Source organism: Barbus barbus (assembly GCF_936440315.1).
Source record: "Barbus barbus genome assembly, chromosome: 37".
Lineage (NCBI taxonomy): Eukaryota > Metazoa > Chordata > Actinopteri > Cypriniformes > Cyprinidae > Barbus > Barbus barbus.
In genome coordinates, this window is record NC_136715.1 from 22,510,785 (window position 1) to 22,530,281 (window position 19,497).

At 37.4% G+C, this 19,497-nt stretch overlaps 1 protein-coding gene across 1 annotated transcript in view; it reads left to right on the plus strand.

The window, feature by feature from the left end:
• Window positions 1-19,497, plus strand: part of adgrl2a (adhesion G protein-coupled receptor L2a) — a gene marked incomplete at its 5' end in the record, with an annotated part of 56,959 nt that overhangs the window by 16,716 nt on the left and 20,746 nt on the right. The window contains 11 exons of the mRNA XM_079396575.1: window positions 5,170-5,463; window positions 6,859-6,962; window positions 7,471-7,656; window positions 11,089-11,127; window positions 12,423-12,606; window positions 13,564-13,686; window positions 14,212-14,417; window positions 15,147-15,320; window positions 15,792-16,001; window positions 17,057-17,277; window positions 18,957-19,023. Of these exons, the coding sequence (XP_079252701.1) occupies window positions 5,170-5,463; window positions 6,859-6,962; window positions 7,471-7,656; window positions 11,089-11,127; window positions 12,423-12,606; window positions 13,564-13,686; window positions 14,212-14,417; window positions 15,147-15,320; window positions 15,792-16,001; window positions 17,057-17,277; window positions 18,957-19,023 (1,808 nt within the window). The remainder of the gene's footprint in view (window positions 1-5,169; window positions 5,464-6,858; window positions 6,963-7,470; window positions 7,657-11,088; window positions 11,128-12,422; window positions 12,607-13,563; window positions 13,687-14,211; window positions 14,418-15,146; window positions 15,321-15,791; window positions 16,002-17,056; window positions 17,278-18,956; window positions 19,024-19,497) is intronic.

The window sequence follows — 19,497 nt, forward strand, 5'->3', positions numbered from 1 at the left end:
CCCCCATCCCCACTTGAATCTAATCTGCCATCATTTGTATACTGATGTGTTTTCTCTATTTTAGATGTGGTGATTATCTCATCATCTCAATAATCAGCTCACTCACACAGCCGTCAGAGTTGTGCTCCGCAGAGTTGATGTTTGCTCCACTTTACTTTGATAGCTGTGAAATTACCTTGATTTTGAGACACTGCTACCACGAACCACTAGAGTGTGTACGATATGATAAGCCCCTGCCTTTATAGGAAGAAATCCCTCCCCTTCAAGTCAGAGGGCAACAACAATATCTCCTCCTCAGGGATGGAGCGATTACAAGATTAATTGTTAGGCTATTTGTCCAAATCACATGACCTGCAGTCATATTGTCTTTATGTGCTATATTGTGGCATGTTAATCTTAAACAGTTGATAGCACTAAAAGGAAAAAAAATCAGATGTCAGATTTATATCAGATCAGATTATATCACAATAATCAATTATTTCATTAAGAATTATACAGAGTTCTGATATAACTCTAGATGGCGCAGTCCGATAGGTCTAACTCAATCTGACCTAATGACATCATTATCACATGGCACAGCTGATTGGTTCTCTCCTGTACCAGTAGCCAATGAGCTCTCTGCTCAACATTCATATATATGACTAGTCAAGTCAAGTCACCTTTATTTATATAGCGCTTTTAACAATGCAGATTGTGTCAAAGCACTTAACAGTATCAAATTGGAGGATAGAGTGTCAGTAATGTATAATAATAAGATTAAACACTCAATTTTCAGTTTAAGGCATTTCATTATTGAATTCAGTGATGTCATTGTTTAGCTCATCTGTATCTGTGAAATCAAATTGATGATAATCGCTAGTGCTTGTTATTGCAGTTTCGCAGCGTGCTTCAGAAACCCTCCACCTTCCCCAGCTCCACCTGTATAGATCTGCTACGAGGTGATACATGTATGATATAGGGGGTTATTTCATGTATGTTATATTTGCAGCAGCAGTATTTCTTACATGCTCACAGCAGCATGTTGTGGATTTATTGTCAGTAGCGAGTCTCTGTACTTGCTCTGCCACAGCACCAGCAGCAGCAGCGTAGCAGATTTATTCCGCCAAGACCAGTTACATTAACATTGTCATGGACCAATCCTTCCAAGAGTTGTCCCGACAGAAATGCAGTTCTTCCAATTTATTTGATGCAACTTGAGCATAAATACTCCACTATCACATCTGTAACTGCATCAATGACTGCAGTAGCTCAGTATTAAGTGTGGCTCTTAGTTTTGCTCAGACTGTAACAGTCTGGGTGTAAAGGTTGACAACTTTTTTTTCTTTCTTTTTTTAACTACCTATAGCTCTCAACTACAAGTTGACCTGTGTCTCTCTGGTCCTTTAAATTCTGACTGACTGGAGACTTTGAACAATATCACAGGCATAAACAGGCCTGAAACTGGTTTTCAACCAATTGAAATACATTTTATTGAATATAAAATGTTCAACAAAAGGTCATCAAAAGAAGAAGTTTAACCTTCAGAAAATGTTGATTGGGAATCTCAAGGGATCAAACTAAATATTATATTTGACGTTTTATTTACTGTCTATCTTCTATGAAATTTGAAGTTTAAAACCTGAATCAATGTTTTCTGGTAGTAAATATTGAATAAAATGTATAAGGCAAACAAACAAAGAAACAATGCCAAAATGGGTATCAGCTAGTTTAATATTAATTTACTACTCATTTTTACTTTTTGTTTTGTTTTGTTTTGTTTTATTTTGTTTTTGTTTGGTTTGGTTTGAGACACAAAAGACAGTTTACATTCAAAGTCGTGTTAATACAGATACCCCACTAAATTAACTGAGACTTTTTCTGTTTTGATGCAAGTAAGAATGCATTTGAGATTAGTTTTACTACCAAAACACTACATAATACCAGATGTAAACAAAATGTAATGTATTAGTGGACTGTATACCACATACCTGCCAGAATACTTGCTTGTTTGCTGGCTTGATAGATGGTTCCTTCATGTGGAATGCTGGCACAACATATTAGGATGACATCTCATAAAGATCCTAAATGGCATCATATGCGTTGTTTGCTGAAAGAGAAAATGATTAAAACCAGCAGCATATTGATACTGGAATCATCTTTCATAATGGGGAATCATCTTGATGTGGAGGAGACAGACAGCATTTATATTTGCAATCTGAATCGGGGTGGAAAACACACATTACGCTGCTTGCCACTTAATCTCATTTTTGCTCATCATTAATGGAATTAGTTTGACACTGATTGTGATAATTGCCATGTGATATTACACTGCTGATGGTTAGCGAAATTTATGCAGAGCCTTCTCTGCTCCTGCCTGAAAAAAATACTGTTTTGTGTTCAGAAGACCACTAATGGATTTGGCTATATTTTAGTCTCGCTTCTACTGCCACTTGGAGAGATTGCTCAGTGGCCTCTATTTTTGTTAAAGACCTCCCTTGAATTAAAAAATCATCACAATTGCTAATGCTGCTACATAATTATTAGATGCAAATCTCCACATTTGATGTGAGTTTCACCTTCTTCCTTTTGCTCACACGCCTCAATCTTTTCCTCTTTGTGACATTTTTATCCCTCCACCAGTCCAACCATTTATTCTTTGTAACCACCCCTCCCACATTTAGCCCATTAAGGGTGCTTCTCAATTGGAGGGATGCATCCTAGGGAGGCTGTGTCCTTTTTAAACCAGTCCCTCTATGGCTAGGCTACTTCTCAGCATTAAAAGCTAGAATGTGATAGTCTAGTAAGTCTGCATGGCAGCAATATTTTAGTTTGTGGAGTTTTTGTATTCAAAGTAAATAACATAACATAAAAAATAAAATAAAATATAAAATAATATAAAATAAAAGTGTTTCTATTTCTTCACAGGCTCATTGGAAATGAATGCCTCTACCTATGTTTCTGCAAAACTCAAAAAACATATAAGTATGAATCGCTGCAGTACACTAGCTATGTGTGTGTTGTCTTGTTTTGCCTCCATTTGAGGCCGGGCCAAATAACCCCTATAAAGAAAGTGGCTTAATAAACATAGAAATGTTTAATTTTTGAAAATTCAAAATGGGTTTGGGTGAGGGAAATGTTTCTAAATGAATCATCATTAGCTTGATGTAAAAAACAGTAGAAGTCACTGGAAATTCTCCACCATGCTGGAACTAGTAGGTGCTTATCGCCACAACTTCATTTGAATATTTAGTTTGAAAATATTCTCTGTTTTGAAGATAATATTTCTTCGTTTTTTTGACATTGAACTGAAGGTTCCTTTGAGCTTAATGTGAGTCAGACACATTTTCATTACAGCACTACAGACGTACTTATCTTAAGAGAAACTGCCTTTGTTTCAACAAAGAGAAAATTAATACTTCTGTCCATAAATCAGATTTCAAAGGCATTCTGTAAAATAATAACATACACCTAGGTGCTATGAGACAGCTGAGTAAGTATCCATTTACCACCCGCATGTTCAGTTTTGAAGGACCACAATCCATAATCGACACCACACCAAATTATAAAGCACAAAGGAAAATAGTGTCAAAGTTTGAAAACACATCTTTCACAAAAGTATTAGGATGATTTGTTTTTCCCTAGCGTATATTGTTATGATAATACTATTGCTATAGTTTTCTGGACAAATTCCATTATTCTGATGTGTTCGTAATTCCATGCAAATACCACAGTACACAAATATGTTTGTCATTCTTTTAGCATGGAATAAGGAAAGTACTTTGCAACAAAGTACCATCTGTGCCATGGAAAAGTGCTTTTCTAAAGTTGTGTTTTTCTACTTCTGTACTTCTTACTCTTTAGCACTTTTAACTTCCTTTTGTTGTGCTCAGATTTTTTTTTCTCAATGTCTACATAAAGGAATGATGGATTTCTCAAAGACACTGTGAACTGTTGCATTTATTTTCTGTAATTCAGATAAAATAAATACATAAGTTATTTACACAATGTCCTCTTTTGGAATGGAATTGTCATTGTGTTATTATATGTATATATATATATATATATATATATAATCTGACTCTGTTTACATTCTTAATGCACATTTACACAATTCATGTGTGCATATTCTACCGCTTGAATTACTTTCCTTTTTGGGCTCGTGTAACCTAAGCATGTGGCATTTGGATAATGTTACCCAATAGACAAATAGTTTTTTGAAGCATTATTTTTAGGCTACAGTTATAGTAAAATGGTTTGCGAATGTGGTTTCCTGTTGAATTTAACAGGCATCTCTGATCTGTGGTTTAATTCTGGAACATTGAGCTGAAGCTTGTTTTACAGCCATCATGACAAACAGCCAGAATCTGGGAGTGAAAAGCCAATAATGGCTCACCAGTCATGCCAACCGTGTCAAAACTCACACACATGGGTGAAAACCGTAAAGATCAGGGTCTGCAGGTAAAGGCCTTGCAGTTGTTTTTGCTCAGTTTTTATCTGAACCAGAGCTCTGGCTGGTCAGTTGACACTAATTCACAGTAGGTCACATCTAACCTCAAAAAGAAAGCCTTTTCTTTCACTCGATCGGTCATTTCCACCTCACAAACATACATGGAGGTGCTCTCACACCCATACTGCGCTAAAATCTCTCACACTTCTATGGACCATCGGTTCAGAGGGTTTTATGGATTTATCCATATTTGTGGATGGAGGTATGAGGTCAGGTATATAATTTCTACCCTATACAAGAAGCGCAAAAAGAAGTCTGGGTCTCAAACTCCATGTACGAATCTCCTTCTGATTATCATTATGCAACTTCCTAGTTAAGAAAAACATAATAACATTTTGAAAATCAGACGCATATTTTCCGGTGTAAAGTGTGGCCTGTAATATTTGCTCAGTTTACGTTTCTTGCCTGAGGAATTACGTTAGTTATATATAAAGCTTATGAAATATAGACACAGGAACAAAGAAACTGTGGGTGAGAGAAAATATATGTTCAAAAGCTGTGCGTTTCAGCTTTTTAATAAGCTCTTGAGATATAATAGAGCTTGAGGTCTCAAACTCAAACTCAAACTGTATATATTTTTTTTATTTCATAATTATTCTCTTTTATTGAGCACTATACAAGCTTGATAACAGAACCAGTACCCAAAACAGAACATAACTAATTTTACCCATTATTCTTTTTAGCACCACCTATCTCAGAGGCATCCACAACACCCAAGTTATTAAAACCAACAACCACTACAACAACCACTGCTCAACCGAGAGGTCAGGTGACTACAGTTACCACTACAGGGACCAGAGCTGTTAATAAGACACCCAAATCACCAGCTGTACTTCCTCAAACCACCACGCCTCCCTCACTGGAGTCTTTCCCTCCACCTGAGCGCTTCTGCGAAAGCGTAGAGCTTAGGGACATACTGTGGCCGCAGACGCAGAGGGGCATGCTGGTGGAACGACCCTGCCCCAAAGGAACTCGAGGTGGGTGCATGTACCTGTTGAAGTGTAACACGCTGCACTTTTCCACTCAGGGCTCTTTGAATTGCTATCAGTCACACACAAGCTGATATACATTTGGCCTCTAGGCGAAGAGAAATGTGTCTATTCTCTTAGGATCAACCATTTGAATAAAGCAATAAAGCCATGAGAGGCCATGTAGCTTTAATCTTGTTAGCAAAGATGTTTACTTATAAGAATAAATCATTTGTGAATAATAATTAAAACATGTATTTATGCCAGTGTATGTAATTATTTGGTAAGTCTCAGACGGTCCTTTTTGGCTTTTGTACTTAAGATCTTAAAATCTTTATTGGTGCTTTATTACCATAACAAATATTGGTTACACTTTATTTTGTGTCCTTGTTACAGTGTAATAATATATTTAAGTACTGAGTGGGTTACATGTAATAGAATTACAAAATAAATGTAATTGTAATCAGTTACCGTTACTGAGAAAAAAAAGTGTAATTAAATTACAGTTACTTTTAAAAGGGTTAATGATGGGGGTTACATCTGATTTTTTTTTTTTCACACACACACACACACACACACACACACACACACACACACACACACACACACTCACAGATTTAATTGATTTCTTTCGTAAATTGCACTGACCGCTCTAAAATATGAGACACCAATGTTTCAGGAGTTTAGGACACAGAATGCTTATTCAATAACTGTTTTATTTCCTATTTGGTTTAATGTATATGCTTTATTTGTTTAAGATTAACTGTTTTTTTTGTTTGTTTTTTTCCAAGGCATTGTTAGATGCCAGTGTTTCCTATCATAGCTATGCAAAGATTTGCTTTCAAAAACAGTATCATGGCTTATGATTTAAAATCTGTATTTAACTTCACTTTAACCTACTTTTTAAATAGGGTAACTTCTGATCCGTAACCTATTACATTTCCAAAGTAACCTTCCCAACACTGTTAACTATATATACTTACTGTATGGTTAGGGTTAGGAAGAGGGTTTCCTTTACGGTTAGTTGCATGTAATTATGCATAATTTATTGTTATTACTATAGTAAGTACATGTAACGTGTATAACAGCATTGCTGCATACAATTAAATATATCAAAATGAGATGAGTACAAAACAACAAAGAAAAGAAAACAGTAAACAGTACAGTATCTTGACAAAGAAATAATAAATATAGCTTTAAGGATACATTTTTTACAAGAAAAAGTTAATGTAATTATAACAAATGTGAAAGAAATTGAACAAATTGTGCTTGAGACGCAGACTGCAGTCAGATCACTCACTGGCTCTCATTTTATGATAGACAATTCATGTCGTAATTATTTATGAAAGATTACACATGTGGCTAATAATAATAATAAAGATGATATTATATTTATTTAAACAGGCACTGCCTCCTACCTATGTGTTCTCTCCACTGGGACCTGGAACCCAAAAGGCCCAGATCTGAGCAACTGTACATCCCACTGGGTGAATCAAGTCGCACAAAAGGTTTGTAGTTCCAGAATATATCTGTCCTCGCAGAACAAGGAGCAAAAAAAAAATATGACAGTCTTTAGAGCATAATGTCATAAAAATAAAATACTCTCCAGTGCCATATTTTGGAGCTCATTCTCTATGTTATCACTTGTTAAGATGAAGACACACAGCCTTCAAACATCCAATAGGGATCTTACAGATTGATCTGTGTGTGCACTTTTGTGTTCATGTGAGGTGCTTCCTGTAAATAGAATGGATGTGCACAATGGGACACCAAACTTCCTACTGTACACCCACAAAAATGAACTAAAGTAGCAGAAATGTTTCAGCCATTGAAACCCAGGAAGTGTTTCCAAATGCTCTTCCAAAGTGTTACCAGCTTCTAATGATAGCTGTAATTGCTCGCGGGGGCTGTTGCTGACTCAGCGTGATTACGTCATAATGGGAGTCAAGAGCCTCGTAGATACAAAATGATATTTTTCAGAGCCATGCTGTGAGGTTAATTTGTGTAATCTCTCAGATCCGGAGCGGGGAAAACGCAGCCAACCTGGCGAACGAGCTGGCCAAACATACCAAAGGAGCCATCTTTGCCGGTGACATTAGCTCTACCATGAGGCTCATGGAGCAGCTGGTGGATATTCTAGACGCTCAGTTACAGGAACTGCGACCCAGCGAGAAAGACTCCACTGGCCGCAGCTTCAATAAGGTATTAACAGGATTTCATTCTCAACATGATTTTTTAATAAGCAGCAGCATGTCGTGGACGTTTCAGAGGCACTTTGCTTAAAGGACACTTGCTTCAAAAAGACTCATTGCATAAAACTCATTGTGTTACACCCCATTGTGCTTTTAGAGAATTGAAAAAAAGTATAAATGCACAGACTGAAGTGAATCACTCAGTGGGTTTTGCCTACTATCCATGCAAAATAGTATGTCTGATCATAATTAGTGTTTCCCAACCGCACAGAACATTGAGTATGCCCAAGATGCTTGGATGATATACTTTGTCTGGTGTGTATCCGTACATGCATTTTCGGGTAATATTGTGCAACGGGTTGGACTGAAGGACCTTTAGTTGTATAACTGTGATCATATGGTTGGACTGAAGGACCTTTAGTTGTGTAATTGTGATCATATGGTTCAAAAGAACGATTCAGAAATAATTAATATCTAGGTAATGAATTTAGATGCAAATATAAGTGGTATGTGACAAAAGGGCTTGTGGTATCACAACAACATGGTAATATGTGCCAGTATTAGTGCACTGTCTCGCACACTCATACTTTCACATCACCAGAATAGTACATATTTTACTGCACTTTACAAGTATGCAAATTACAGTGCAGACACTTTCTGAAAATAGGTCACAAGGAGAAGAATGAAGCCAGTTATCAGTCTACAAAAATGATTAGCTGCTTTTATATAAAACCTATGCATTGCATTTAAAATACATATGAGAGACTGCTTTATGTGCTTAACTGCATACTAATCCTTCTGGTTACAACTGGCTGTTATGTAATATTTACTTCAACCATTAGGAATCTTGAGGGCATACATTCATCAAACACGAGCTTTAAAGATGTATGGCTCTATTCAGCATGTTCTAAGGCTACTGGGACTGAATATTAGTTGTTAAAGACATAGACCAAATTTAAAATTCTGTCACTCATGAAACCCATAAGACTTTTGTATACAAATACACATATTTTTAATGCTACCCGAGAGAATTCTGTGCTTCCATTGAAAGTCCATTCAACCTAAACTTTGAAGCTTCAAACATTTGACATTGTAAAAGTATGAATTGAGTAGTAGACACACTATTACCGGGTTTCACAGACAAGGCTTAAGCCTAGTCCCAGACTAAAGTGTAAGTCTGAGCTGATTTAAGTGAAAGAAACTTGCACTGACTGATCTTAAAATATATCAAAATTACTTAAATTTCCTAATTGAACAATGGCCTAATCCTGGCTTAGTCTAAACCCTGTCTGTGAAACCGGGCCTATGTCTACCAGATGTAATTTGGGCTTTTATTCAAATGTAAACACTGCTCAACGCATATAAAAAGAGCACATCAAATATGGACAAAGGCAGCTCAACTTGCTTCACATACAAGAACAAACTTCATTAGTTCTTGCACATCAAGCAAGGATGTTTAACCTTTGTTTTTGTTTTTTGTTTTTTTTACGTGATCTATGTGTTTAAATGTGAATAAAAGTCTAAATTAAATCAGTTCATCATAAAATTGAGCTTGTTCCCTCAGAAGGCTTGGATTAAGTTACTTTTACTATATTGTTTGGAACCACATGAGGGTAGGATAACAGAATCTTCATTTTTGGGTGAACTATCCCTTTAATTCAGGGAGCTTCAAAGCGTTTGAAGTAACATTAGTTTTGTTAAATATGGAGACAGAAACCTCTTTATTGGCTATTGTGTTGTCTGTATGGCTTTTTGTGTGTTTCATTCATTAAAGTCAAAGAAGTGGGTGGATATCAAATGGCTGGAGCACAGGCTGTACTCACTAAGAGTGAAGCCTTTCTTTCAAATGAATTTCATAGTTGCAGGCCAGTGGGAGGGACTGAAGGCACACAGGCCTGATTGCAAATAGTTTGGATCCCCCAATGCACTATAGCAAGAATGGCATGTGTCTCATGGAGCCATATGGACATCAGCCAGTGTAATTTACATGAACATGAAATGTTCCTGGACCAACATCCTTAGTTTAAACAATAAGTTATCACTCCAAACCTTAATACCAAACTTTAAATTGTAAATCAAAAATGTATTTATCTTGACCCCACGATCCTTCAGTGAGCAATGCCCTTAAACCCTATTTCTGATTTTAACCTTTAACCCAGACTCTTTCCTATTATAAATCTTAAGTCCAACACTAACATCAACTTTTAAAATATGTTCACGGTTTATTTTAAGGTCCAATTCTTGCCACTAACAAACCCTTAACTACGACTTTTGCCTCAATAAACTCCCAATTTGCTGCTTACTAACTTACTAGTTAGTGAGGTAGTTGTTAAGTTTAAGTATTGGGTAGGATTAGGGATGTAGAATTTGGTCATGCAGAATATTGCTTTATAAGAACTAATAAACAACCAATATGTTAATAATAGGCTTGCTAGTTAATAGTGAGAAATGGTCCCTATATTAAAGCGTTACCTAAAATACAAAATCTAAACTTTACTTTTCACCTCAAAATCCCAACCCTACTCCTTCCTACTCCTAGTACAAACTCACAATCCAGATCCTGTAGAAGAAAAGCTTCACTTTGATTTGGACATCCATTGATTTGGAATCACAATTTAGAAACCTAAGTTTAATCCCCAATTTGTATCCCAAATCACCAATTCTAAATCCTGACCCCAAAATCTTTCATTTAAACTGGAACCTTAAACTCTAACCCAGTGTCCAATTTCCTACATTAAATCTTTACCTTCTAACCTAACCTCACCTCACCTGTACACCCAATCTCCAGCTCTATCCAACGCCAATCCTTTCTTCTAGTTCAGCTTGCAACTCCGATCATAAATCACAAACTATGATCTTGATCCTAGAGGTGGATGGCATATTGATTTAGACAGTTTGTGTCAGCATATAGTTTGGCATTGCGTGTTACTCACAATTTAGAAACCTAAATTGTATCCCCAAATTTGATCTCCAATCTCAAATCCTAAATCTTTATCTTAGCCATTATTCCTAAACCTCACCTTTACACCTAATTTCCAACCCAAGCCCTTCTCTTAGTTCCGTTTCCAACTCCAATCCCCAACCCTAATCCTATAGAGGTAAACCTCACATTGATTTAGGCAGTCTGCGTCTGAATATTGTTTTGCATATGTTTCATTTGCATATTTCAGATGGTAATGAGCTACTGATTCTATTTTTTACTTGAAAGAGCACCTGAGGGTTTTGAAATCACCAGACTAAATTTATTGTTCTGAAAGCAAGGCCACTCTGTACACCCCTACATTCATCCGTTACATGATTTCATCATAGCAGACCCAACTGCTATACTGTGTTTCTGAAGTGCTTGTGGATTGGAGAACCCATTAGTACACCATCAACCTTTCTAACTGTCTTTCTTTGGTCTGTTTTTGTTCTTGTGTGTGTCCTCTCTCAAATGAAAAAGCTTCAAAAGCGAGAAAGGACGTGCAGGGCGTATATGAAGGTATATCTGTGCTACGCTACTATGCTCTTCACTTGTTTCTGTACTTTCTCTTCTTCTTTTCCTGCTATTGTTTCTCAGCATGGTCTCGTGTCCTTTCATTCTCACTGTCGCCACAGCATTTCATTCCGCCTGTGTCCTCAGTCCCGGAGGTTCAATATTTCAATGGATTGGAAATTATGTGGCTGCAATTTTTATGCCCAGTTCATGTGTTGCTGGTGGTCTGTTTATTTCTTTTTTTTCAGTTTCTTTATTGTTAAAGTCATGTGTTAATATCTGTTGATGTGTGCTTGAGTTGCAGGTTGGCGGTGCATGTTCTTATTTGTTGCAAAGGGTAGATGTCAATTTGTGGTGCTTGAAATTTATTGATTGCTACATTGGTTTTTCCACAGCATTTTCAACTGCTAAAAGATTGACTTAGAACTAGCAAAAATGAAAAATTTAAGTATGACAGGAGAAATTATGCAGAGATCACATGAAAGGCAGGATTCTGTTTCAGAAAGGCAAATCAGTGTAAAATAAATCAGCGAATGTGAAACCCTAGACTGTGAAGATGCATGTATCTTCTTTTAATTTTTATTGGTGTGTAGGAGCAAAAACGATTTAGCATTGAGAGTAGTTAAAAATGACCATAAAAATGAGGAAATTAGAGCTTGTATGAGTCAGAGCTGCAAAACCAATCAGATGAACAATAATTATCAGAGGCAACAAGTATGAATCGATATTTTAGTCTGGTGGTGTGTGTGTGTGCACAGAAGCTCTGATTAAATACTATGAAAGCGTAAGTTTGTGAGGTAAAAAAAAATCCAAAACGTGCATTGCTAGAACTAGGATTTTAGAGTTAATCTCAAACGCAACATCCCTTTGTAGAAACCTACAGCATTTTTGAAAATTCTCTGACAGTGTTAACAGGTGGCTATTTTTTCCATTTCAGTTTTGTGCATCATATAATCAAGACCTAGAGACGCCTTTAGTTCTGACGAAACAGAACAATGGCGTCTTTATCTTTGCATTTATAAAGGCGTCACGACCGGCTGTCTTTCTTTACCTCATATGTGTCCGTTTACGTGCTTGAAGAGCCTTTGACATTCAATACTGTACTCTTGAGACAGACAGAGCATGTCAGGCTCATTTCTACAGCCTGTTTTTATGTGTGTCACCTGATAACGTCCTAAAACGAAGTGTGCATGTTTGCTTTCATTTGGGCACGGGCAGACAGCTGCTGATAAAGTCAAGGCTTTGACATTTGACCTTACTACAGTGGTTAGTGCTGACACAAGCGTCTCATTGGGCTGCAGGCTATCGTGGATACAGTCGACAACCTCCTCAGACCGGAGGCTCTGAAATCGTGGCGAGATATGAATACCACGGAGCAGACGCACGCTGCAACTATGTTATTGGACACCCTGGAGGAAGGAGCCTTTGTCCTTGCTGACAATTTAATGGAACCGGCCATCGTGAAAGTACCAGCCAGTAATATAAGTGAGTACAAGCGATGCACAAAACTAACAGAAGTGACAACGTAAACAGCTTATTTTGCAGCTGATCAGTTTGAGTTTGCAAATATGCTTCAGCTGTGAAATTATAATAACAGTGTCCACTAACACATGGCTGGTTGACATAAAATACTTTTAGGAAGTTGACATGTCCTGCAGCAGGTCATGCTAACTCTGTCTTATACTATTTTAAACAGCATTTTTCCTAATTCTTTTCTTACTGTTATGCATGCAGCTTTTACGACCACGTATTAATTTAAACTCTACATGGAATATTTCTGCTCCATTCATTTGCCACACCGCAGGAACTTTAAAAATGAAGTGAAGGCAAAAATGTGATTAAAAGAAATTTTGACCAGTTACAAGGCCCAATATATATATACTTTCCTGTATACACTTTTACATTTTGCACACCGTTGATGATACAAATTCCAGAAACCCATGAATCAACACTTGATTTTTGGCCTAACAGGTTATGGAGTGAATTCTTTAAACATTTGTGGCATATTGTCACATTGTTTTGTGCAAGCATATCTATTTTCTGTGTAAATAAGGCTTATTATACATTGCGCCTTATTTAGAAAACTTATTTACAGGTGGAAAATTGAAATCATGACACAGAATTTGTATATCCAGAGTTGCAGTGTAGAAAAACGCACTTTATGCATTTTTTACAAAAAAGTACTAGTAAAGTAAGACATATCGCTGTGGTCTGCTACATCCGCTACAGCCTAGCACTTAAAGCTTCAGAATAACGTTATGCAAATTGCGTTGGGCACAGATTTTGTGATAACTGATTTGCATAATTCCTGTAGTGAACTGAACAATGCTAAATATGCATGCAAATAAACCGCAGTTCATTCTCAGTGAATTCCCCCCCTTTTTTTCTCCCTGTTTCCACTTGGTGAACTAACATCGTGAAACATCTGATTTCTCTCCACAGTTCTGGATGTTTACGTGCTGAGCACAGATGGGCAGGTTCAAGATTTCAGGTTTCCCCAGAGCGGCAGGAGTGGTATTTCTATCCAATTGTCTTCCAATACGGTGAAACTCAACAGTCGTAATGGTACGTTCCAGCCCACGTGCGAACTCACTCATATACGGTCATTAGTATCAATCCCAGTGAGAATAAGAACATATCACATCCAATTATTCCTGTCACTATGGAGATAGAAATGCTCTTATGGTCAGAAAAAGATCTGAACATTGATGTGAGCATACTGCTCAACATATGTTGTTTTCGACAAACATAACTGGGTCTGCTGCAGGGTCACTTGGGAAAAAAGATCCATATACTGAAGTTAGAAACTTTTGGGGAGTTTATACGTTTATTTATGGGATGATCATGTTTTCTGATGTACATGGGTGACGTCAAATTAAGGATGATTAAAACTGTACTTATTTTTGCCATTTGTTGTCGCATTGCAAAATCCTACTCTTAATAGACTTACTTTTAATTGTACAAAACGTAAATTCATCTTTTCCTCTATTAACTATAAGGTGAAATAAAACCCAGACTTGGGTTTCTTGACAGACTCACTGACATATTAGAGTTTAATGAGATGTAAGGCATGTTGTTTTCTCTTCGCAGGTGTTGCCAAGTTGGTTTTTGCCCTTTATAAGAACCTGGGGCAGTTTCTAAGCACGGAGAATGCGACGATGAAGCTCGGCCACGAGGCTAACGGACGCAACCTCTCCGTGGCTGTGAATTCCGACGTCATTGCCGCCTCAATAAACAAAGAATCCAGTCGTGTATTTATATCGGAGCCTGTGATTTTCACCCTGGAGCACATCGACGTGAGTGCAAGCAATAAACAAACAAAGGGATCGTAAAAGCAGCGGGATAGCAAAGCAAGACGGCGAATAAAATAAAATAAAAGCAGTCTCAATTCAAACACCCTACAAGGTCACAGAGGGGTTTATTTAAGCCATCGAACATGAAATTAGCAAAGTCTGAACCAATGATTATTACCAGCCTAGACCAAATCCTTAATGAAAACTAATTCGTTTGTCGACATTAGGATGTAAATGATGCAATTTCCTTTTTTTGGAGTGGAAAATTAACTCCCAGATTAGCTATACAATGCAGGATGAAATTACCAGAGGACCAATTATCATCTCGCTCTCTTTTAAAGTGTCAGGAGCACTCCCAGAGGAGACCCGGCTTGATTTTTGCTCTCTATCAAAGTAATTGTGTGATTTCCACAGACATGCCTTCAAACCATTCTGCCCCCTGTTAGCACCTCATATAATCAATGGTCCCATGCTAGATTTCGCACTCATTTAACCTTATTAGATTCTTTAGTCATTTATGTGAGAACACACACTGCGCATTGAAAAGAGTGTTTGATATGGCCAGCGTATCATTTGCGAAAGAATGAACGACAACAGTCGGAGTGAATTAGGATGTCGTTCCCCCAACGTTCATACGCAGGCACCATTATCAGACGGACAGCTGCTAAATATCAATTCATTATCGCCTGCTAACTCATGAGGAATGTTTCTGTCTCCTCTTGCCGATTACAGATGCAACATTACTATAACTCCAACTGCTCTTTTTGGAACTACTCCGAGAGAACCATGATGGGATACTGGTCCACTCAGGGCTGCAAACTCATCCACGCCAATAAAAGTCACACCACCTGCTCCTGTAGTCATCTCACCAACTTTGCGGTGCTCATGGCTCATCGAGAGCTGCTGGTAAGATGCGATCTTCATAAATATTTAAGCTTTTGTCCGTGCGTTACTGAGAAACCCAGCTGTTATAATAGACACCGCCAACACTCATCTGCTTCTCTAAGCCAAACGCTGCCAACTGATAAATCGCTGGATTGCAGACGGCTGCAAATAAGCCTGTTTTAGAGTTTGTCTACTTATGATATTAGCAAGTTTCTTTAAAGAAAAACAGTTATTAAACTGAATAAGTGTCTAAAGCTGAACTTTCTGTGCCACCAGTGGGAAAAACATAAACACAAAACTGTCTAATGAACATCAAATTTAACTAATTGGCAAAAGTGCTGTTTTGCTCAATTTTAGATTTCAATCTGGACAGAAAAATGTACTCGTTCCTGGAAATGTGTTGCATATTCTATATCGCAAAACCCTCTATAATTTACTTAGTTGTTAAATGTGAACTGCTTCTAATTTTTTCTCTATTTGTTTGTTTCTCAGGGTGCAGATAAAGTCCAGGAGCTGTTGTTGAGCGTCATAAGTCGTGTGGGTATCGTGGTATCCCTCATCTGTCTGGCCATGAGCATCTTCACCTTCTGTTTCTTCCGTGGGCTGCAGAGTGACAGGAACACAATCCACAAGAACCTGTGCATAAACCTCTTCATCGCTGAGCTCATCTTCCTCATCGGAATTGACATGACGGAGCCCAGGGTAACGTTACCTTGAGTGGATGTGATGTTTTCAGCGAGTCTCATGGAAACGTCTAGAGACGTGTCCATAACATCCAAGACAATTTTTTTGAAGGGAGTTCCAGCGAATTCCAGCAGCAGTTTGACACATGATTATAGTTTTTCAGGCTTACTGGATTTTTGCGAGTCAGTAACTTGACACTTTTTGAGTTTATTTGAAGAAATTAATTTAAAATGAACATGTATTTTTTTTTTTATACATTTTTACATTTTTTAACTTATAAATGTCATCGCTATATAACTGAAAATCATACATTTTTGACTACTACTAATATGAAAAAAAAAAAAAAAAGTCCCAGAAAGGTTTTATACTTTTTGCTGGAATATGCATGGCATCAGAGATCTCTAGACTGTTATTTTATGCCGAAGCATTAAGATTTGTCTTCACTGGAATTAAGAGGCCCAGCCAAAGCCATTAATTAGAAGGGGGTCCACATACACTTGGCTACGTACTGCATAGCTATACTACCTGACATTTTTAAAGCCATTAAATCAGAACTTTTGTTGCAAAGACATTATAAAAGTTTTTTTTTTTTTTTTTATACCAACATAAATACAAAGTTTTTTTTTTTTTTTCTTGGTACATTACCTTGAATGGATGGGATGTTTTCAGCTAGTCTTATGGGAATGTCTAGGGATGTGTTTACAACATTCAATCAGAGAGAGTCAATCAATTTGGCAATTTTTTGTGTATAAGTTTTAAATTAAAATGCATTTCACATGAACATATTTTAATCTTTTACACTGTACACGTTTGAAATTAATCAAGCTAGATAATTTCAATGTCAAAATGTTGTTTAAATGTCCTTGGTGTACTTTCATTAAATTGGTCAGCAATTTATTAAATTATAATGCAAAAAGAAATACCATAGAATTAAAAAACTAAATAGGGGTATTTAATCAAAACTTTGTTGAAAATGTTCTAAAAGTTAATAAACATTAATAAAATAATATTAATAATGTACATTTTATACTACAGTAAATTTTCCAGCTTTGACCCTTGTGTATGTCCCACAGATGGCCTGCTCCATAATTGCAGGAATCCTGCATTACTTTTTTCTGGCATCTTTCGCATGGATGTGTTTGGAAGGGGTTCAGCTCTATCTGATGCTGGTGGATGTCTTCGAGAGCGAATATTCGCGCAGGAGATATTTCTACATGGCAGGATACCTCCTCCCTGCTGTGGTCGTGGGAGTTTCTGCTGCTGTAGACTACAGAAGCTACGGGACCAAGAAAGCGTAAGCAAGCATTTTCTTTCTTTTTGTAATATATATATATTTTTAATGTAACGCAGTCTGTGGGAGCGTACCACAATCTGACGGTTCCATAGGTACCACACACAGACACACGTACACACAGAAAGTCTTCAGAGAATGCCTTACAGTACAAAATGCGGTTTCCAGGCAGGGCTGTATGCGTTAGTGTCTTTTGTTCAAAGAGTCTCTGGTGACCTGTTGTTTGTAAATGCTCTCTAACGGAGACGAGGGCCGCATGAGAAAGAGGCTTTTACGCAGATTAATGGCAGTGCTTCAGCCCTGCATGGGCTCTTGGGTTGCTCCTTATAACACATAAACAGGTGGTAGTGTGTCGGCCCTGTCTGCCACATCACTGTCTCTGATACGAAGCACAGTGCACAGTGCGAAGCACAGATATGTTTATATTGGTATGAAAGCGATGCTTGTAGCATTGCATTTGTCTCTGATGTTTCTACGGTTTCTTAGAGCACTGAAGAACATTGACGATTTATATGATCAGTGTTTCCCACTGGAAGTCGCACTCTAGAGAAACTGGATCTGTTACAGGAAATTATTGTCGTTGAGCAGCGTATAATAAACGAATACGGAATCAACCCATATAAAACATTGTAATATAACCCACAAGAGCCTGCTCAGTAACAGATACCGTCCTTAGTGTGTATGTTTATTGGTACTGTTTGCAAAGGCAAGCATCTCTAATACAATTGTTCATACTTAAGATGCAGAATTTGAACAAAAACTACTCAAATTCATATGTAATTGCATTCCAAAATGTGTCAGAACGCAGTTCACGCCATGATGTAAGTATCTATTCGTTAAGACTGACTTTCTGGGTCCAAACGCTTTATCAGATGCCAAACGCAAATAACAAATGGTGCTAATATACACTCACGGTGTGCTGTAATACTACCAAAATATCACGATACTAACTTTTATCTCCATACCAAAATCTCAGATGACCAGACAGAGATTCATCTTTTATGAATCTTTCAAATAATGGTGTGCGACATGCAGTGATCCTGGAGGCTGTAGTGCTCTCTGTGATTTAAAATGTTTAGCTTAAAGGGATAGTTTACACAAAAATGTCCATTTTATCATCATCACCATCATCGCTTTCATGTTGTTCCAAATATGTATGAATTTCTTTCTTCTGCTGAACACAAAAGAGATATTTTGAAGACTGTTGGGAACAGTACAGTACTTTGGAAGCAAATGGCAAACAGTAGATGTTTGGTTACCCATATTCTTCAAAATATTGTCTTTTGTGTTCAGTGGAAGAAAGACATGCATACAAGTTTGTAACAACATGAGAATATGATGATAAAATGTAATTTTTTTGGGGTGATCTATCCTTTTAAATGATATGAAATGAAGTGATATCAATAGATACCAATAAATAGTGCTCATGTCATTCACGTCACCTCAATTTCTGACACAATGAGAAGCAGTTAAAAGAGAATCTCGCTCGATAGTTGATCAGCCCTCCAATTTTCACCCGGTGGGCCAATGTTGTATCTAGAAAGTGTGTGCAAGCACCATTTGTTAAAGAACGTGTTTCTGTAAAACTCTTGTTTTTGTCTAAATTAATAGAATGGCTTAGACATGTTTTCTATAAGCTGCCATGTTTCATTTCTTTTATCGTGAATATGTTGTCTTTGCAGATGTTGGCTCAGGATGGACAATCACTTCATCTGGAGTTTCATCGGACCCGTCACCTTCATCATTATGGTGCGTTCAGTATCTACTGACCTTCACATGACTTAAGATTGTATATGGCATGTACATGAGTGTGTGTGATTGAGTGCTGAATACATTCGTCAGGTGAAAGAACAAGAAGGAGAATGTTTCTGTGCAGGGCATGACTGCGTCTCAGAGTTTAAAGAGTAATTGACAAAATCCTCCAATGCAAAAACATTGAGCTGCCTTTGTTTCGTCAGTCTTATTCAACAGATTGCAGCCCATCGATTTCTGCTTAGATCGGTTCAGTCTCGGCAGACCCAGTCAATGCAGCCTGCGGAGAGGTTCGGAAATGCTGCTCTTAAGGATTTTTTTTCTTTCTCAGGGATTGTTTTGATACGATGCGGCTTTTTCAACGTGGCATTAGAGCACAACATTATCCTGAAATGATACTCAGCAGGGCGCTTTCAAGCTACAGGGTCGAGACAGCCCCTCGGGATGCGGATAGAAGAAACGGCAATGTCA